The sequence below is a fragment of the Macadamia integrifolia genome, chromosome 2, assembly GCF_013358625.1.
Source record: "Macadamia integrifolia cultivar HAES 741 chromosome 2, SCU_Mint_v3, whole genome shotgun sequence".
NCBI classification, from domain to species: Eukaryota; Viridiplantae; Streptophyta; class Magnoliopsida; order Proteales; family Proteaceae; genus Macadamia; species Macadamia integrifolia.
This window is the reverse complement of record NC_056558.1, coordinates 3,157,272-3,174,743: the sequence shown is the minus strand read 5'-3', so window position 1 is coordinate 3,174,743 and position 17,472 is coordinate 3,157,272. Positions and strand designations below refer to the sequence as shown.

Below are 17,472 nucleotides of genomic sequence, written 5' to 3'. Positions count from 1 at the left end.
TCGAATCCACCAAGACTTTGGACAAAACACTTTCGAAACAACACACTTTTAAAAAACTGTTAATGTTTATCTTGCGTTTTTTACGAATGTAGGTTTGATGTTATTTTTTTGGGTTGTGATTGAGTTCAGATTTGAATTAGTTTTGTAAAACCAGATGGGCAGTCTGGTTATGTTAAAAGATGGGACTTCTGACGCTTATTGGTTCTCTACTAGCAGAATAGGTTTTACTGTTCATTTTGGGTTGTATTTTCTCCAATTTTTGATGGAGTCTGTGCATGGTGAAAAGAGGTATTGATATGAATAATGTTTTACTGCTCAATAGGTGAGTATCTTTGATAGAGTCTGTGCATTCTTTACTGCATTTTCTAACATCTGCTGTTCAAGAATTCCAGATTTTCTGGAATCTTATATTCTTCAAACCGTGGGCTCCAAATTAATTTTTATTGATCTGTCTTCTTGGCTCCAAAAAATTGCCTTCAGCTTTCCATAGAACCAGTTTTAGTTCCTCTATGCATGGCTATACTTAGGGGTGTCAATCGGTCGGTCCGGCTCGGTTTTGGTCCGGGTTGAGTCTGTTTCGGTGTGGGAAAGTTGAAACCGAAACCGAACCAATAAGGAAATTCCAGTTTCGGTTTGGTTTTGGTTTCGGTTTCGGTGCGGTTTGGTTTTGGTTTGTCTTCGGTTTCTTAAATCGATTTGTAACTGGGTTGGTTTTGGTTGTTGGTCTAGTTTGGATTCGACTTTCTATACAAATGTATACAAAACTATGCAAATTTTGATTTTTTTAATGAATTTTGGAGTGTTTCGGTTTCTTACCGGTTTGGTTTCGGTTTTGGTCCGGGTTTTGAACCGGTTTCAGTTTGGTTTCGGGTTCATCCGGTTTCCGGTGTGGTTCGGTTTGGTTTTGGGGTTGCAATACTCGAAACCGAACCAAACCAATAAGGCTTCGGTTCGGTTCGGTCCGTGTTGTTATCGGTTCGGTCCGGCCGGTTTTACCGGTTCGATTTAGGAATTGACACCCCTAGCTATACTGGTATACTTGTTCTCTGCACACCATGTTAAATACAGTGATGGACATTGCTTTTTCTGGGTTGATTTTCTTGAATTTCTGGTTGATTCAAATGATTGCAGATTTTGGGTACTGAATTCTGGGTTGTAATATTATGCTTTCTGGTGAATTGAGACTTTTTTTGGATTGAGTTTTTTCTTCCATTTGTTAACAGGTCAGATCATCTACTTCTTCTTCCCTGTGATTTCCAATATCCTAGTACTAATTAACTACTTCACTTCTCTGATTTCTTGAATCTGAAATTTATGTGTATGTTTCTGGTTCTGTCGATGATTAAATTCCTATATTGAGTTCAAATTTGAATTAGTTTTGTCAATGATTAAATTCTTTCATATTTCTTTCATATTCCCTTCAATTTTATGGTTCTGCACTTGATTCAGTAGCTTGTTTGCTTCATCTCTGTTTAATGAACTCTTTGTCATATTTCTGGGTTTTCCAATTTCTGATGAGTCTTGATAGGTGAAAAGAGGTGATGTTCTTTGCATTCCATAGTGGGCATACAATCCAGCTGCTCTTTGCATTCCATAGTGGGCATGATACAAGTAAGTTCCGGGCTGCAACATTAGAGATTTAGAGACCAAATTGAATGTTTAGTTAAAAGTACAGAAATGAATTCACTAATGGGAATCAATTGAACTGAAACACAGATAGATACAAACTTGTATTGGTTGAGCAAATTCTAAGTTAAAAACCAACCAACTTAGCTTAAACTTACCTTATCCACTACATATTTGTAAGTATGAGTTTCCCCTGGTAATATAGGACATTGAGTGACTCCTTCTTTTCCATCACTCCATGGAGTTCCAATCTGAAAGAGAAGCATATTAGCAACAAGAGCCCATGAAGCAGCATCTCAAAAAGTTTGAAATCAGGAACTCAATAAGAACGAATTAAAAAGCTTTGTACCTGTCGAATTCCATGCCAGTGGATTGCAACGTTCTCTGTAAGCAAACTATTCTTAAGCTCCACAACGACAGTATCACCTTGTATTCTTAAGCTCCACTACAGGAGTTTTTCCATTAATTGCGATCACCAGCTTCTTGTAGCAATCCTGGGACTTGTATTCATACTTAACCTCCCATTTATAATGGCGGATTCTAGCTTCAACTGTTGGAAGTGTCAACAGAGAGACTAAAAAAAGAGTTATCAAAAGAAGGAAACCAAGAGGAAGCCTTGGGTAATGGAAAGGAATGATCATCTTGTGAATTCCCAGATGAATATTCAGTTCTGAGACAGAATTGATCGAGTCTCTGGTAACTATTATTGAAGTACTTCACTGCTAAAGCGCACGAGAGAAACGCATAAAATTTTATTCTCGTGGTCTAGATTTCAATTCTCTGCTCTTTTTTTTTTTTGGCAGACAGAGCTTGAGGTATAGATCTTTTACTTTTAGTTCGAATCCTGCGTTTATGTCCTGCACTGAAGGTTTTCTCAAATTTGAACTGGTTTCGGTTCATTTTTGGGATCTAGATTTCTCAGCTTCTTGGCCAATAATTCTATGAGGGCTTTTCTCTCAAAGGTTTTATTTGTCTTTGCAGATCTTTGAAGGCTTCCATCTTCGGTTTACACTTCACATGTCGACCTGAAGCTCTGAGATTTGATTTTGGTGTCTGATATATATATATATATATATATATATAGAAGGTACCCTAATTGGTGCCTGCAGCTTTAATTTTGGTATCAGTCAATGAGGATCCAATCTTAGGAAAAGAAACATTCCAATACTGATCTTCGAATCATTTTCTGGAATTCAGATCCTTTTCAGCCTTGTGCGTTGGGCATCCAGTGTACATCTGACTGGTAGATCCGGATGTGGCTGGATGCCCAATGCTGTTGGAGAAAATCAGAATTCCCTGCATTTAAAATTCATTAAACATAGAGAGAGAGTGAATTCTAAATGTCAGGACCATAAAAGATTTATTCTGGTGTCTGATTTGATATAATTAATGTTTTCTTTTTCCAGGGTAGGTGGGCCGTGGGCGTGTCTCTCTTTCCCAGCTCCCTTCCCTTCCTCTTGTTTCTTGGAACTTGGAAGGGATAATCCCTAATTTTAGCAGATTAAAATGTTGATCCATGTGGTAATAGCACTCCATGTATTACTATTGAGGGCTTTAGACGAGACGCGTAAACTTCAAAATGACCTGTTTCTGATAATCAACCACCACAGTAAGAGCAGTGGTAGGGCTACTCTAATCGAGCACATTATACACACTGGTAGGGCTATTCTAGCTCGAGATCTTCTTCAGGTAATCAAGCAAATTATAAACACTACTACTACTGGTAGGGCTAGTCTTGCTCCAGACCTGATTCTGCTAATCAAGCACATTATAAACAATACTACTGGTACGGCTACTCTTGCTCGAGACCTGATTCTGCTAATCAAGCACATCATCATAAACAGTGCTACGGCTATTAATCCTGCTAGATACCTGATTCTGGTAATCCAGCTACTGGTTATCAAGCACAGAATAAAGTGTGGTGGCTATAGGCCTTGTCTTGCTCAAGACCCGCCTCTGGTAAGCCAGCAGCAGAATGAAGACTTTGGATGGGCTCTTCTTCCTCCGGAACTACTAGATAATGTGTTCAAGAGGTTGGAGGCAAGTGAGAGTAGCTGGCCATCACGCAAGCATGTAGTTGCATGTGCTGGGGTTTGCAGGTCATGGAGAGAGATCATGTGCAAAGAGATTGTTAAGAGTCCAGAGTTCTCTGCCAACCTTACCTTTCCACTCTCCCTTAAGCAGGTTGGTTAATTGAATTACACATTATATATAAAATGCATTCTTAGTTGTTGGAGCTATATATTACAGTTTTCAAGTGGGCTTAATTCTCTGTTTTATGTTAGAAACTAATAGAGTGCGGGTGTTCTCTGACATTCTACAGCCTGGGCCTCGTGATGGAACCATTCAATGCTTCATCAAGTGGGACGAAGCCAACTTAACTTATAACCTTTTTCAGTGCCTTGGCCCTGGTAAGCTTCTTTATTGTTTCTTTAGGGGAAAAAAATTATGTCCATCGCTAAAAAAGTGTTGCAAATGCCCTGTTTTCTTGTAGTGTTTCTTTTCATTTGTAGGATAGTATTTCTGACTATCTCGTGAACTTTGATCATCAAAAGGATGAAAATGGCAAGAATATATGTCACTAACTTCTTGTATGGTTACTGTTAAGTTTGTCTCGAATTCTTGACCCGTTTTGAAGATTTACTTGATCCGACATATTTTGGTGGCGACCTGAATGGGAAGTTTTTTCTGAGATTTGTGATGGAAGTAGAGGATTTGGGCCGATAGGCCCAAGCCCGGAACCCATCACTGATCTCATATGGGGTACGCCCCCGCAGTATGGTTTGACTGGATTGACTGCGATCTGATGGGTCGACCCACAACTTGGAGTATATATATAATGTATTGTTGCTTATTGAAAAAGTCATTGTATTTTGGTGTTTTTCAAGCTAAGGTTTCTGGACGAGTTTTCTCGTCGCTGCTAGGGTGTAATCTCTCTTCTGCATAGTGAAACATCTTCTTCTTCGCTTGAGGATGTAGCACACCACCCTAGTGTGTGAACCTCGTTAAATCTCTGTGTCGTGCGGATCTATTGTCTCTTTATTTTTCGTGTTTCTTGGTGTTTGATCTAACAGTTACCCTAATTGCCACTTAATGCTTAAATGTGGATGTTTTGGAAGTATTTGAATTTAACAAAATCTACTGGTATATGTTTAACATACACAAATTTGGTCTCCATGACCAGCAGGCCAATAGCTCAGCTACTGGCCTTCTTTTTTTCATAGGATCAGGTGGTTTTTCTTTGGGAGAAATTTCTAAATGGTGGTGGGTACATGGGAGGAAGTCATGATGGTGATTCAGTTGGAGGCTTGCAGCACCCGAGAAGTGGATGGTTTGATGAATCTCAGAATAAAGGTGATGAGGAATTGGGTCTGTATTTTGAGTATGAAAGCAAGAACGGGTGCTCGGCCAAAGGGATGTCCTGGGCAGGACATTTTCCATCTCTTTCATCTTCAATGATTGAGGATAGAATGGCTCTGAAATTCATTGACACAGTGCTCATTGATGGGAAGGCAACTGCCCGCCATCCATGTAGTGTAACGTAAGGTGAGTTAGAGTACTGGAAGAAGACACACATTGATCACTTTGTTGGAAAAGACATTCCTTTGATTTTACTAAAGAAGTCATGCTAGGACAAAGGAAAGTTGCAGGTCAGGTGGAGTTTAATTTGCTTGACAGTGGAGTTTAATTTTGTCTTTTGTTTTAATGTTGAAGAAGAAAAAATCAAGGTGCTTGAAGGGGGTCCATGGTATGTTCGGAAGAAGCTTTTAATTTTACATCTATGGAGCCCTTCATCCTCCTTGGGGAAAGATTGACCTCTGTTCTGTCCCAGTGTGGATCAATTTGTCAAATCTGCCTTTCCAATATTTTTTGCACTCATTATTACAGGAAGTTTAGATAGAAATCCCATTACAACTGAAAGAAGAACAAAGATAAAAAGAGCTTGAGGGTGCAAATTTGAATTCATCTTTTCACCCCATCTCTAATCTTTTATACAAGTTCATCGCAAAGATTATCACAAATAGGTTAAAGTTAGTTATGGATGACTTTATTAGCCATAATCAGGCAGCTTTCATCCTTAGGAGGAATATTACGGACAATATCCTTTTAGGTCATGAGATCGTCAAGGGGTATAAGAAAACTACCCTCTTCCATTCCTCTTAAGCTTGATATTCATAAGGCTTTTGATACTATTAGATGAGAATATATTATTTAGATTCTTTTTATGATGGATTTCCTTCTTTTTTTTTCTGAAAATACTTAAGTTGTCTTTGTCTTTTTAAGTGTGGTAAAATTCATGTCAATGTGTTATCAAATTCCCTTTTCCTTTTCCTATTACCAAAAAAAAAAATGTGTCAATGATAGGGATTGGAACATTATGCATGCCTCCATCTCATACTTGTAAACATGTTAAATCAAACACCAAGAAACACGAAAAATAAAGAGACAAAAGATCTGCACGACACAAAGATTTATATATTGATCTTTCTCAACAAGACAACAGTATATTATATACTCCAAGTCGAGGGTCGACCCATCGAGTCGTAGTCGTAGTCGATCCGGTCAAACCATAGCCCCCGCACCCCCATATGAGATCAGTGATGGGCCCAACCCCTCTGCTTCAATCACAGATCTAAGAAAACTTTCCATTCGGGTCGCCACCAAAATATGTTGGATCGGGTCAATCTTCAAAATGGGTCAAGAATTTGAGACAAACTTAACACATGTCATCTATGAATATCTATCATCAACACAAAGTAGTATGTGCCCATCATCCGATGCCTTTGTCACATTAGTCTATCATCCAAGTTGTCATGTCGGTTGCCACATCATCCCTTCAAAGAATGCACCTGGCATCTTGTATTTCGTCACAGTTTAATCCAGGGAGTACTGATACAGCACCTCGACAGGAAGGACGGCGGTCCCGCTAGCCGGTTAGCGAGCCATGGGGGTTGAAGGGGGGCAGGAGGCCCCCCTGCTCAAATTTTTTATTGGAGGGCAATTGTGTACTTTCTGGATTAGGATTTTCGTTATATATTTGTAGCGAGGGTTTCTTTCTCTGTAATGCAAGCAATGCTGAGAAGTGTGAGGGACGAGCGTTATAACCCTATTATCCATTAATAGTGGAACATGATCTCATCTTACCGGGGATGTATGCAATCTTGCCGAACCTTGTAAATCTGTGTGCATTGCTTGTTCTTGTTTTTTCCATTATCTTCTGCATCATTTTAGGGTTGCATTTCTACACATCTAACATACTCATGTGTATGCATCCAGACATAAAGTACCATCATGTCATATTATCCAAGTGCCAAATCCATCCTCCCAACCATACATGCTATCATTGGACTATGCATCCTCATTCATCTCATTCTCATACCACTTGGCCAACATTTTTTTTTTCATTGTTTTTGTGGGCAATCGATCTGGGAATGTTATGTGACTCTGCTCTGCCCCTGCAGATTTACATTATGAAAATGGGAAATTTCTTCTCTCAGCCAAGAAGACTCGGCAATTTCCTTGCTCAGAATATTTTATATCCATAGAAAGATCAAGCAGCACTTACACTGGAAGGCTGAGGTAACTGAGTTAAAATTATGACAGTGAAATGCTTTGTTTGTTTTCAAGTGTTTTATATATATATATATATATATATATATTGCTAAGTATTGATCTTAAGAGAATGGATCCGTTGTTCATACGATCATGTCATTACAAGAGTGAAGAAGGGTATATTTAAAAGCAAAAGGGACAAATATTGGATGATTCTGTTGGTGTACGATGTCTTGTATTCCGTCACAGTTTATTTGAGGGTAGTTGTGTACTTTCCTGATTAGGGTTTTTCACTATATATTTGTAGCAAGTGTTTCTAAGAGGTGTGAGGGATGAGCGTTATGACTCTATTCTCCATTGATAGTGAAACAGGATTTCATCTCACCGAGGACGTAGGCAATTTTGCCGAACCTCGCAAAACTTTTTGCATTGTTTGTTCTTGTTTTTTCATTATTTTCTGTATCGTTTTTGGATTGCGTCTCTACAAATTCACCCATACAGCCAGATGCTCGTTAGAGCAGCGGAGCCAAATTTTCTGATCTTAATATACGTTCATATATGTTTCGTGTTCATTCACATATTGGGATTGTTTGTCACTGTTTCCTTTTCTAGGAATCCTAGAATGAATCTCATGATCAATAACTGATGATTTGGCAATATTCTGCAATTCATGTTTGTTTCAGATCAAATTCCGGTCGCAAAGATTTCATAATTTATGACACCCAGAAGCCTCCCTACAACAATGTATCGCGGGAGAATCCAACCGGGAACTATAGCATTGCCCGGATAACTTACGACCCACGCGACCCACGCAGGATGTACTGCATCATCTACTCAATTCCCGCCTCAGCTCTTGACGATGGTGGAACTGTCCCGGGACAGCCGGAGCTACTACTCTCTCGTTCCCTCGAGGAGGAGGACTTACTTGGGACCATAACCTTTCCTACATCCAATATTGACCAATCGAGTGAGGAGTCGCCGCCATTTATTCTCGAAAACTGCTGGGACCCTTTCAACCACTGGAATTGGGAATGTTGGTGCCGTCACTTCTGCGGTCGGCTAACAGGTTCCTCTGTTGAGAGTTTCCAGCTGATTGCTGTTGCCACACAGCCCACACCTGTAGGTGCAACAACAACAGCAGCACCATCGGATGATGATGATCTTGATCATGAAAAGATCATCCTGCAGTTTGGCGAGGTGGGGAAGGACAAATACACCATGGATTATCGCTATCCTGTCTCTGCTTTTCTAGCCTTTGCAATCTGTTTGACAACCCTTGATACCGCCAAAGTTCCAACTGTGTCAATCAGTTGACACAAGTAAACTTATATACTGAAAACTTCGGATCGGAGAGATCCCATCATCGGTGGGAGGATAGGAAGGGAGGTGGGGTTTGAATTGATTCGTGGAGGGGTTTATTTTTTTACCCTCTATTTGATGCTCTGTTACTCGTGATGATATTTTGGCACCATGGATGCTTTGCTACTCTTTTTCTTTTCTTTGATTTTGCAATTTATTAGGTTACCCTTTATTTTTTTATCAGCTTCTTAATACCTAAGTTGCAATTGGCTTCTACTTTTCATCCTGTTTCTGCAGATTTGCAGAGCTCTTTTTGCTCTTGATGAGGTGGGTAGTTGGTGTCTTCGTTTTTGCTAAGCTAACCCTTTCTCTCTGTTTGTGATCATTGGTGTTCTGTGATTTGAGTGTTGGTCTTCGTTTGTAGTGTGGGTTTTTGATTTCCTTGCCAAATAGTTCCATTCAACTACTTAAAAAAGGAGGAAGCTCATCACATAAAATGGCACAGAATGGATAGCCGAACCAGGCTAGCTCCAAAAGCTTTTGAATCAGGTTGGGCTTAGTAATTGAGCTTTGTGGTTCAGGTGAACCTAATGCTACTATGCTACTACCCTTGTTGATGTCTGCGATCTGCTAATGGAATAAATGACCTCTTCCCCTACAGGAAAAGGAAAAGGGTCAGTCTTGCACACAAATTAGAAAGCAGAAAACATCAATTTTGAGTGGCCAATCCCTTTCGTCGTATACTCGTGTCGGGAAATTTACATAATATTAGAGCATGTTGTTTTAGTTGTTCTATCCTCTCTACTTATGTGCATGTGTAAGGTTCAATCACTTTCCTCATATACATATGAACACCACCTCTTATCACCGATCTGAAACTAAACTGACTAGTTAGTAAATGGCTCACTGTCAGGTCTAGCCAAATTAATTACTAATCGATTGGTGACACTGTTTTTGGTTGTAGGCTGATGGGTTTTTGAGTGAGACCAGCCAGTATTGTTGACTGACTGTTTATAGACCGATTAACATATGAAAATTTTAGCTCGATTATAGCCTGTTTAAGGCTCGTTTGTAGCTCACATAAGATATTAGCCCAATTATGAACCAATAACCGACCGATTGAATAAAAGCATGCCATGTCTTGGTTTATTAGACTTGATTACCTAAATGGTCGATAATGATGAGGCCTTGTGAGGAATGGTTAGACCCGACCAAAACTAACCAGACTGGAGTCACCGGACTGGTTGATGCCTCACATTAATAATGTATTCCCTGATCTGTTCTTCAAAACAAACATTCATTCCCTCATAGACATACTTAAATTTAAAGCTGAGAAAATGCCCTGACATGGCTTATTATTTCATAAAAAGTTTCAACTCAACTGTGACTAAACAAAAACATTTCCTTTTCCCCTAACCTCTTTAAAAGAAACTACAGCATAAATCTTACAATAACCATCTTCCACCAACAAACTCTTCCCCCCATCCCCATTTGCCCTGCACCAAAGGAAGAGACAAAGGAACAAACCATTACTTACAGTCACAGGTCACATCCAATTGCTGTTGTAGAGAAACCCAATTAAGCACAACTGAGGAGGTAGGGGCCCTGACCCAAAATTCCTAACATGGAACACATTGACAGACATTTGAGAAGTGAGCACTTTTGTACGTGAAGTGCAAAGAGCCTGCACTTAAGGAGAATCCCTGGCTTGTGATGGAGAGACCTATATATACTTGTCTTTTAATGGTTACTACAAACCTCATCCCTTCTTTTCTTTCCCCAATACTAATGGAGGGTGGTTTGTGGAGCACTAACCTCAAAAGGGTGTGGATGGATTATCTTAATTATAAAACTTATATAATGGCTTTCAATGGGATTCCCACAATGGCCACTACTCACTACACTAACTTTTTTTTGTTCTTTGGGTTTAAAATAATAGAAACCAATATCATGGCTTTGATCATGATCTACTTTTAATAGAAATATATAACAGATACCAATCTAAATATCTCTTGGGTTTCTATGAGATTTGGTGTGGAATGGGTTGCTCTAAAGGTCAGATGGGCCACAATGGGCCTGTAAGTCTTTGCGTGCTCTAGAAGTCACACATGTACCTTAATGTTCTTTTTCTTTTCTTTTTTTAACTTTTAGGGGTAAGGGTTTCTTTGAACCATCAACCTAGTTTTCACACCACACCAAGTTTTCTATCCATTGTTTTAAGAAGCAAAAAAAATTAATGAAAATTTTTATGTAAGTGGGAGCACTAAACATCCTCAGCTTGTACCAAGTTTGTTGCTCACCAATTGCGCTACCTCTTGGGTTTGTCAAATTTAGCCTATTTAAATGATTTATCATCCATTGGCTTTTCTCCGCTTTTACTTTTTTTTGCTTTCCAAATTCTTCAAAACATTCCCTATTCATCCAACTTACTGACCTTTTTTATTTACCTTTTTTTATAAATAACAATTTTTTTAAGTACTAAGCATCATGCCCATGTGACAATGAATACTGGTAATCAAAGCCATTTCATTGTGGATAGTGGAGTAATCCTCTTTCCTAACTAAAACCTTAGGTTCTGTCTTGTTGCAACGAAAAGTAATCAGGGGAAAGTGACATTAATTTAACAAAAAAAATTATAATCATGAATGTGTAACCAACTTAAATCTCTTACTATAGAAGTTTTCTCTCTCTCTCTTTCTCTCTCTCTTGCCATGTGATCCCTGGTAAACGAATCATGAGGGACTCCCTCCACTATGTCCATTGGCTTTCAATGGGAGATACCAATATAGGCAGGCAATGTGTAGATCTCTTCCTTAAATTTTCTAAGCAAATTTAAAGTGTTCTAGAATTAGTTAGGTAAGAGGTTTTTTTTTTTTTTTTTTTTTTATGAACACTAGGATAGCCTAGTGGTGGTTGCTTCGGCTTGTGGAGCTTGTGAGTGTGTGTGTGTGTGTGTTTTCTTATTTATTCTTTATCCACCCGTGGGTTGCCCAGATGGTTAGGGCGAACTGGGGATTGTGTGAATTAGGCGCATTGTTTGAAGTTCGATTCTCCATCTGTGCATCTACGATTTAAGTGGAGATCATGGTGGTGGGTTGTTGTGCTAGTCTCCTCGAGGATTAGCCGTTTTAGTATTAATTTGATTTCTCCTCCCTTACCTTCCCTTCCTTCCCTAGCAACCAGACGGAGCCATAGGAACATGCCTAGTCCTTGCCCTAGCAAAGTTGGGAGAAGCTGCATGTTATCCATAGATTGCGGTTTACTGGGTCCACTCAAGCCCATTACTGTTTACTATCTAATGGGCTTTACTTAACCTTTCTGTTAGTTGTCGTCCAAATTTCCAATATCACTGGCCCAACATTCTTTCTCTTATACAGATTACAGACCAAGTAAGGGTTAAAAAGTTGCTAGGGGGTGGGGGTGGAGGGTTCATAATTGATGGGCCATGTTAGAGGATCTTAGACATTATGAGATATGAGAGATCCACCTAAGCATAATGAGAGGATTGAATAGGGAATGGATGTGAATCTGAATCTGGATATTGATCTGCATATTCATTTCGATTGATAATTTTGACTGTTTCACGTTGACCTGTTAATCTAATTATGGACAACGTTTTGGTTATGCCTGGGCCCACAGCCCATGATGGAGTTGTTTACTGCACTGTCCCACCTTAGGTTAGGGAGTGTTGGGTGCTTTGTTTTGGATATCGGAATCAGTCCCCGTATGAATCACGCCAGTATCGATATGATATCAATATGAATCAGGTCGTATCAGCTTGTATTGGGGCATAAATGAAAAGGCAAATCATTTTTTTTGACCTTCGATGAGTGATTTTTCCTTTTCTCATCCTGTGGATCAAGATATTCTCTCATCCCCTTGGGTGAAGGAAAAATCAATCCAAAAAAATTAAAATAATTTCTTAATATTTAGATTGGGTTTGGCAATCATTCTCGAAATATATTATAAGTTTAGATTTTTTTTTTTTTTTTTTTTATATTTTTCTATATTAGAATGCATTCTAGATCAGAAATTTATTTTGATAAATACATACCAATCACAGCCTTAAAAAACACTTTCTCCTTCCAGGGTAAAAAGGCCTAATCCACTCTTATATAAAGGGCTGAATGAATGCCGGCCCGGCCAGCCCAAAAGACCAGTGGGCTAGGATATAGGGCATCCAAAGGATAGGACACCAAAGGTATTCATACTAAGACACTGGGTTCTTTAGTAATAACAGTTAACTGATAGGATACCCTTAAACCCTATGTCCTCTTTCTTATAATCCTTAAGCCGTCTGCTCTTTCTTCTTCGTTTAGGTTTCCGTTTTGGTTTGGTGATTTATGGCTTCAACCCATGTGGGTAATGAGATTGCGAGTACAACAATGGCATTCGCCTTCTCCATTAGCATTATCGATAGTCTTTCTATCTTCTTTCTTCCTCTTTTTGTTAGGAAATGCATGGCTGATGGTTCTTATCGCTTGGAACCCTAATTGAAGCTTTCAGATCATGTTTTCGTTCAGTCCTTCAATGGCCATTTAAACCGTCCAAAGTAATCCATTGGGTTTGGATCCTTCCTTTTTTTTTTTTTTGGGGGGGGGGGGGATCAATCGATGCCTTTCCCTGATTTTGGTACAATTTTCTTCATTCCTATTTGCTCGCTTATGGTGTTCATCTACTTTGGTTGTTAGTCTACTTGGCGTGCTTCAGGGTAAACTATGAAATGGTGTTTGATGAGAGTATTTATTTTTCTCTGAAAAGATCTATGCATGTCGCAGATTTGTTGTTTCCGAGTATGCAGTGTTCTTGTTATTACATTTGATGTGTTGCTGCATATGTTTGTGCTTACCCTATGAAGTTTAAGCTTCATTTGTTTTGTATGTGTTCTGTCTGCAATTCTGCATTAATGCTTTATTTTCCCTTTAGCGATTGAAAACATTGGTGTTATCTTTTTTCATTGGGTGCTTTATCCCCTATGTACATTTTTGTGCCTAGCAACATTGTCTTTTTGTTGATCTGCTGCTCAATAGTTAATTACTGTTTAGTTTCACAACTGTGAAATTAGACTGTAACCTGAACTTCTAAGTTCTGAATTTGGTGGAAAATAAGGGTATTTGCTTTTTCAAGTTTTACTTTGGGAAACAGTCTTAGAATTTGAGTGTCAGTCCTTAATTTGTAATCCTTTATTCATCTAACTCTGAAATTTTGACCAATAACTGTTCTTAAAAGAATTCGAGTATACTTTGTAGATGGTATCATAATCTAGATCCTATCCCTACTTCAATAGAAAAAAGGGAGGGGGGGGGGGAGTTTTCAGAAAACGAAAGTGATTGCATAGGAAGAGACTTATGAAATTTGATTATCTACATTTGCCCGATGATGGAAAACTCATTTTCTAGAGTGGTTGCCTGGATTTTCATTATGAACCTTTCCCTTCATCTCTCTCTCTCTCTCTCTCTCTCTCTCTCTCTCTCTCTCTCTCTCTCTCACACACACACACACACACACACACACATCTCATCTCTCTCTCTCTCACTCTCTTGTTGTATGATGTGGAAGAGCTCTCATAATGAAAACTGGCTTATGCCATCGATGAATAATAATAGCTATGAGATCTGAGGGCTTAGTGAGTTACTAATACTATTTGTATATGTCATGCTAAGCCGAGAATTTTTCTGTTTACCACAGCATTTCTCTGTATCTTCTCTATTTTGCCAGATAAAAATTATGGCATTCAATGTAGTGGGTTCCTAGTTGAGGTTGGATCATTCAATTATGTAGATACTGGTACTGTTTCTTCCTTGCCTAACAGGTATGGAAACTAAAGCAAACAGCTTGTTTTGTATTTGGTGAGACTGCGTAGTTCTTGTCCCGCCCTTTTTTTAGTATGCTGTGAATTGCATAAAATAAAATAAATAAATAGATAAATGTGTGGTTGAATAATTATCACGTTTTCGGATTTGCATTATTTGTCAATTTTATCTTGATAACTTTTTGGCCTACTGTTTCTATTTGAGGGTCTAGTATTTCAAGTCTATTAACTAGCCGGTTATATGATGTACTGTTCTATTTCTGTGAATATCATTCCATGAGGTAGGGAGTGTCAGTCCTTAATTTGTAATACTTTATTCATCCAACTCTGAAATTTTGACCGATAGCTGGTCTTAAAAGAAGTTGAGGATGTTTTGTAAATACTATCATAATCTGGATCCTATCTCTACTTCAATAGAAAATGACAAAAAAATTGATTTTTTTGGGGGGTGGGGGGAGTTGTCTTCAGAAAACGGAAGTGATTGCATAGGAAGACACTTCTAAAATTTGATTATCTACATTTGCCCGATGATGGATAACTCATTTTCTAGAGTGGTTGCCTGGATTTCCATTATGAGTCTCTCTCTCTCTCTATATATATATATATATATCTATCTATCTATCTATCTCGTTCTATGATGTGGAGGAGCTCTCATAATGAAAACTGGCTTATGCCATCGATGAATTATAATAGCTATGAGATCTGAGGGCTTTGTTAGTTACTAATACTATATGTATATGTCATGCTAAGCTGAGAATATTTCTGTTTACCACAGTATTTCTGTGTATCTTCTCTATTTTTCCAGATAAAAATATGGCATTCAATGTTTTGGATTCCAAGTTGTGTTTGGATGTTTCAATTATGTAGATTCTGGTACTGATTCTTCCCTGCCTAGCAGGTGTGAAAACTAAACTAACCAGATTTTTTTGTATGTGGTGAATTACTTAAAATAAGAAGTAAATTAATGTATGAGGTTGAATAACTATCATGTGTTCGGATTTGCATTGTCTGTCAATTTTATCTTTATAACTTTTTGGACTACTGTTTCTATTTGAGGGTCTAGTATTTCAAGTCTATTAACTAGCCAGTTATATGGTATACTGTTCTATTTCTGTGAATATCATTCCATGAGGTAGGGAGTGTCAGTCCCTAATTTGTAATCCTTTATTCATCCAGCTCTGAAATTTTGACTGATAACTGTTCTTAAAATAGTTCGAGTATGTTTTGTTGATACTGTCATAATCTGGATCCTATCCCTACTTCAATATAAAATGACAAAAAATTGGATTTTTCTTGGGGGTGGGGAGTTGTCTTCAGAAAACGGAAGTGATTGCATAGGAAGACACTTCTAAAATTTGATTATCTACATTTGCCCGATGATGGATAACTCTCTCTCTCTCTCTCTCTCTCTCTATATATATATATATATATATCGTTGTATGATGTGGAAGAGCTCTCATAATGAAAACTGGCTTATGCCATCGATGAATAATAATAGCTATGAGATCTGAGGGCTTTGTGAATTACTAATAATATATGTATATGTCATGCTAAGTTGAGAATATTTCTGTTTACCACAGCATTTCTCTGTATCTTCTCTACTTCGCCAGATAAAAATATTGCATTCAATGTTTTGGATTCCAAGTTGTGTTTGGATGTTTCAATTATGTAGATTCTGGTATTGATTCTTCCTTGCCTAGCAGGTATGAAAACTAAACTAACCAGCTTTTTTTGTATGTGGTGAATTACATAAAATAAAATAAAAAATAAATGTATGTGGTTGAATAATTATCATGTGTTCGATTTTGCCTTGTCTGTCCATTTTATCGTGATCACTTTTTGGTCTACTCTTTCTATTTGAAGGTATTATATGTCAAATCTATTACATGTTTGCCAACTAGCTAGTTATATGGTATATTGTTTTTATGTTTCTGTTGATATCATTCCATGAGTTAGGGAGTAGCCAGGGGCTACAGGTTCAGGGAAATGGCTGAGAATTTTTTGATTGATGTTTTCTGATCCTTACATCACTGAAGGTGTTAGGCCCGTGTTTTGTCCGTCCTTTTTGTCTTTGCTTATTTTTTCAATCTCCTTGAATGTTATGTCCTCACTGCCTTCCAATATACGATACCTCTTGATCGCACCTCATTGGTGTGCTCCTCTATTAGCCGACCCCATTTGGTGAGGATAAAACCTCATTTAGTTGGGATAAGGCTGAGTTATTGTTGTTGTTGTTGTTGTTGTTGTGTGCTCTTCTATGCCGCTTGCTCAGAAAATTCTCCCTAATAGCTATGAGAACCAATGGCTTCGCAAGTCTATTTAATTTGTTCCATTACTTGTATATGCTATATTGGATAAATTTGTTCTATAATACTTTATACTATCTAAAGCCTGTAGTATTACTCTTGACCACAACATGGCTCTGCTGTTTCTTATTTCTGCCAGATAAAATTGTGGCATTATTTCTATTGGCTTCTAAGTTGAGCTTGAATTATATGCATTGCAGCTGTGATGAGAGCAGAAATCGCCAAGTCAGTCAGTTTTCCTGAAGCTGCAGCTCCTGGCTGTGGGTCTCAACTTGCTCTGAAAGTAGCGGTAGATATCCAGATGACTTATTAGCTATTAGAATGGGCAGAAGGGAAAAGAACATTATATGGGCAGATCAGAGAAACGGGAAAGCAACACCTAGTTATTTATAATGCATACAGCAATTGTATCATGGTTCAGCCAGAGTTGTTCATCGACCATTTTTTTTTTGGTCGAAACACAATTGTTATTTTATTCTGGGTTTGTGAAGCAATGGCAAAGCCTTCAAATTTTTGAACTGGACCAGTGGAAAAACCTTGGATTTTTTAAGAATTATGCAAAGTTGAGCGGCCATTGCTGGGGAGGTTTTAAGAGGTTTTATCGTCATTATACTTTTTGCATTAAATGCAGAAGTGAACTAGCTCCTAGCCACATGTTCACAGCAGATGAATCACTTGCGGGATCCAATTTGCTGCTCATTCGCTCCAAGAACAGTATATTGTCCATGAATTGATGGTAAATTATTTGGACTTATTTTGCATTCTTTGAATTGCTCTATCATTTGCAGGTAAAGCTGGATCCCCAAGGATTAAGTTTTTGTGGCCCCGGTGAAGGAAGGCATCTTCAGCTCATGGAGAGAAGAAGGGGGGGGGGGG

The 17,472-nt window shown here is 38.3% G+C and overlaps 1 protein-coding gene and 1 long non-coding RNA gene across 2 annotated transcripts; both read left to right on the top strand.

Annotated features, from left to right (window-relative positions):
* Positions 1–3,132: 3,132 nt before the first annotated feature.
* LOC122093266 (tubby-like F-box protein 8) lies at positions 3,133–8,776 on the top strand. Its single transcript, XM_042663555.1, has 4 exons — positions 3,133–3,810; positions 3,950–4,037; positions 7,089–7,206; positions 7,863–8,776. Exons 1-4 carry the CDS (start codon positions 3,133–3,135, stop codon positions 8,491–8,493), a joined length of 1,515 nt encoding a protein of 504 aa, XP_042519489.1. The 3' UTR covers positions 8,494–8,776.
* A 4,272-nt stretch (positions 8,777–13,048) lies between these two features.
* Positions 13,049–17,114, top strand: LOC122067400. The gene is made up of 2 exons (XR_006136694.1): positions 13,049–13,189; positions 16,797–17,114. It is a non-coding gene; the product is annotated as an uncharacterized LOC122067400 (long non-coding RNA).
* The last annotated feature ends 358 nt before the right edge of the window (positions 17,115–17,472 follow it).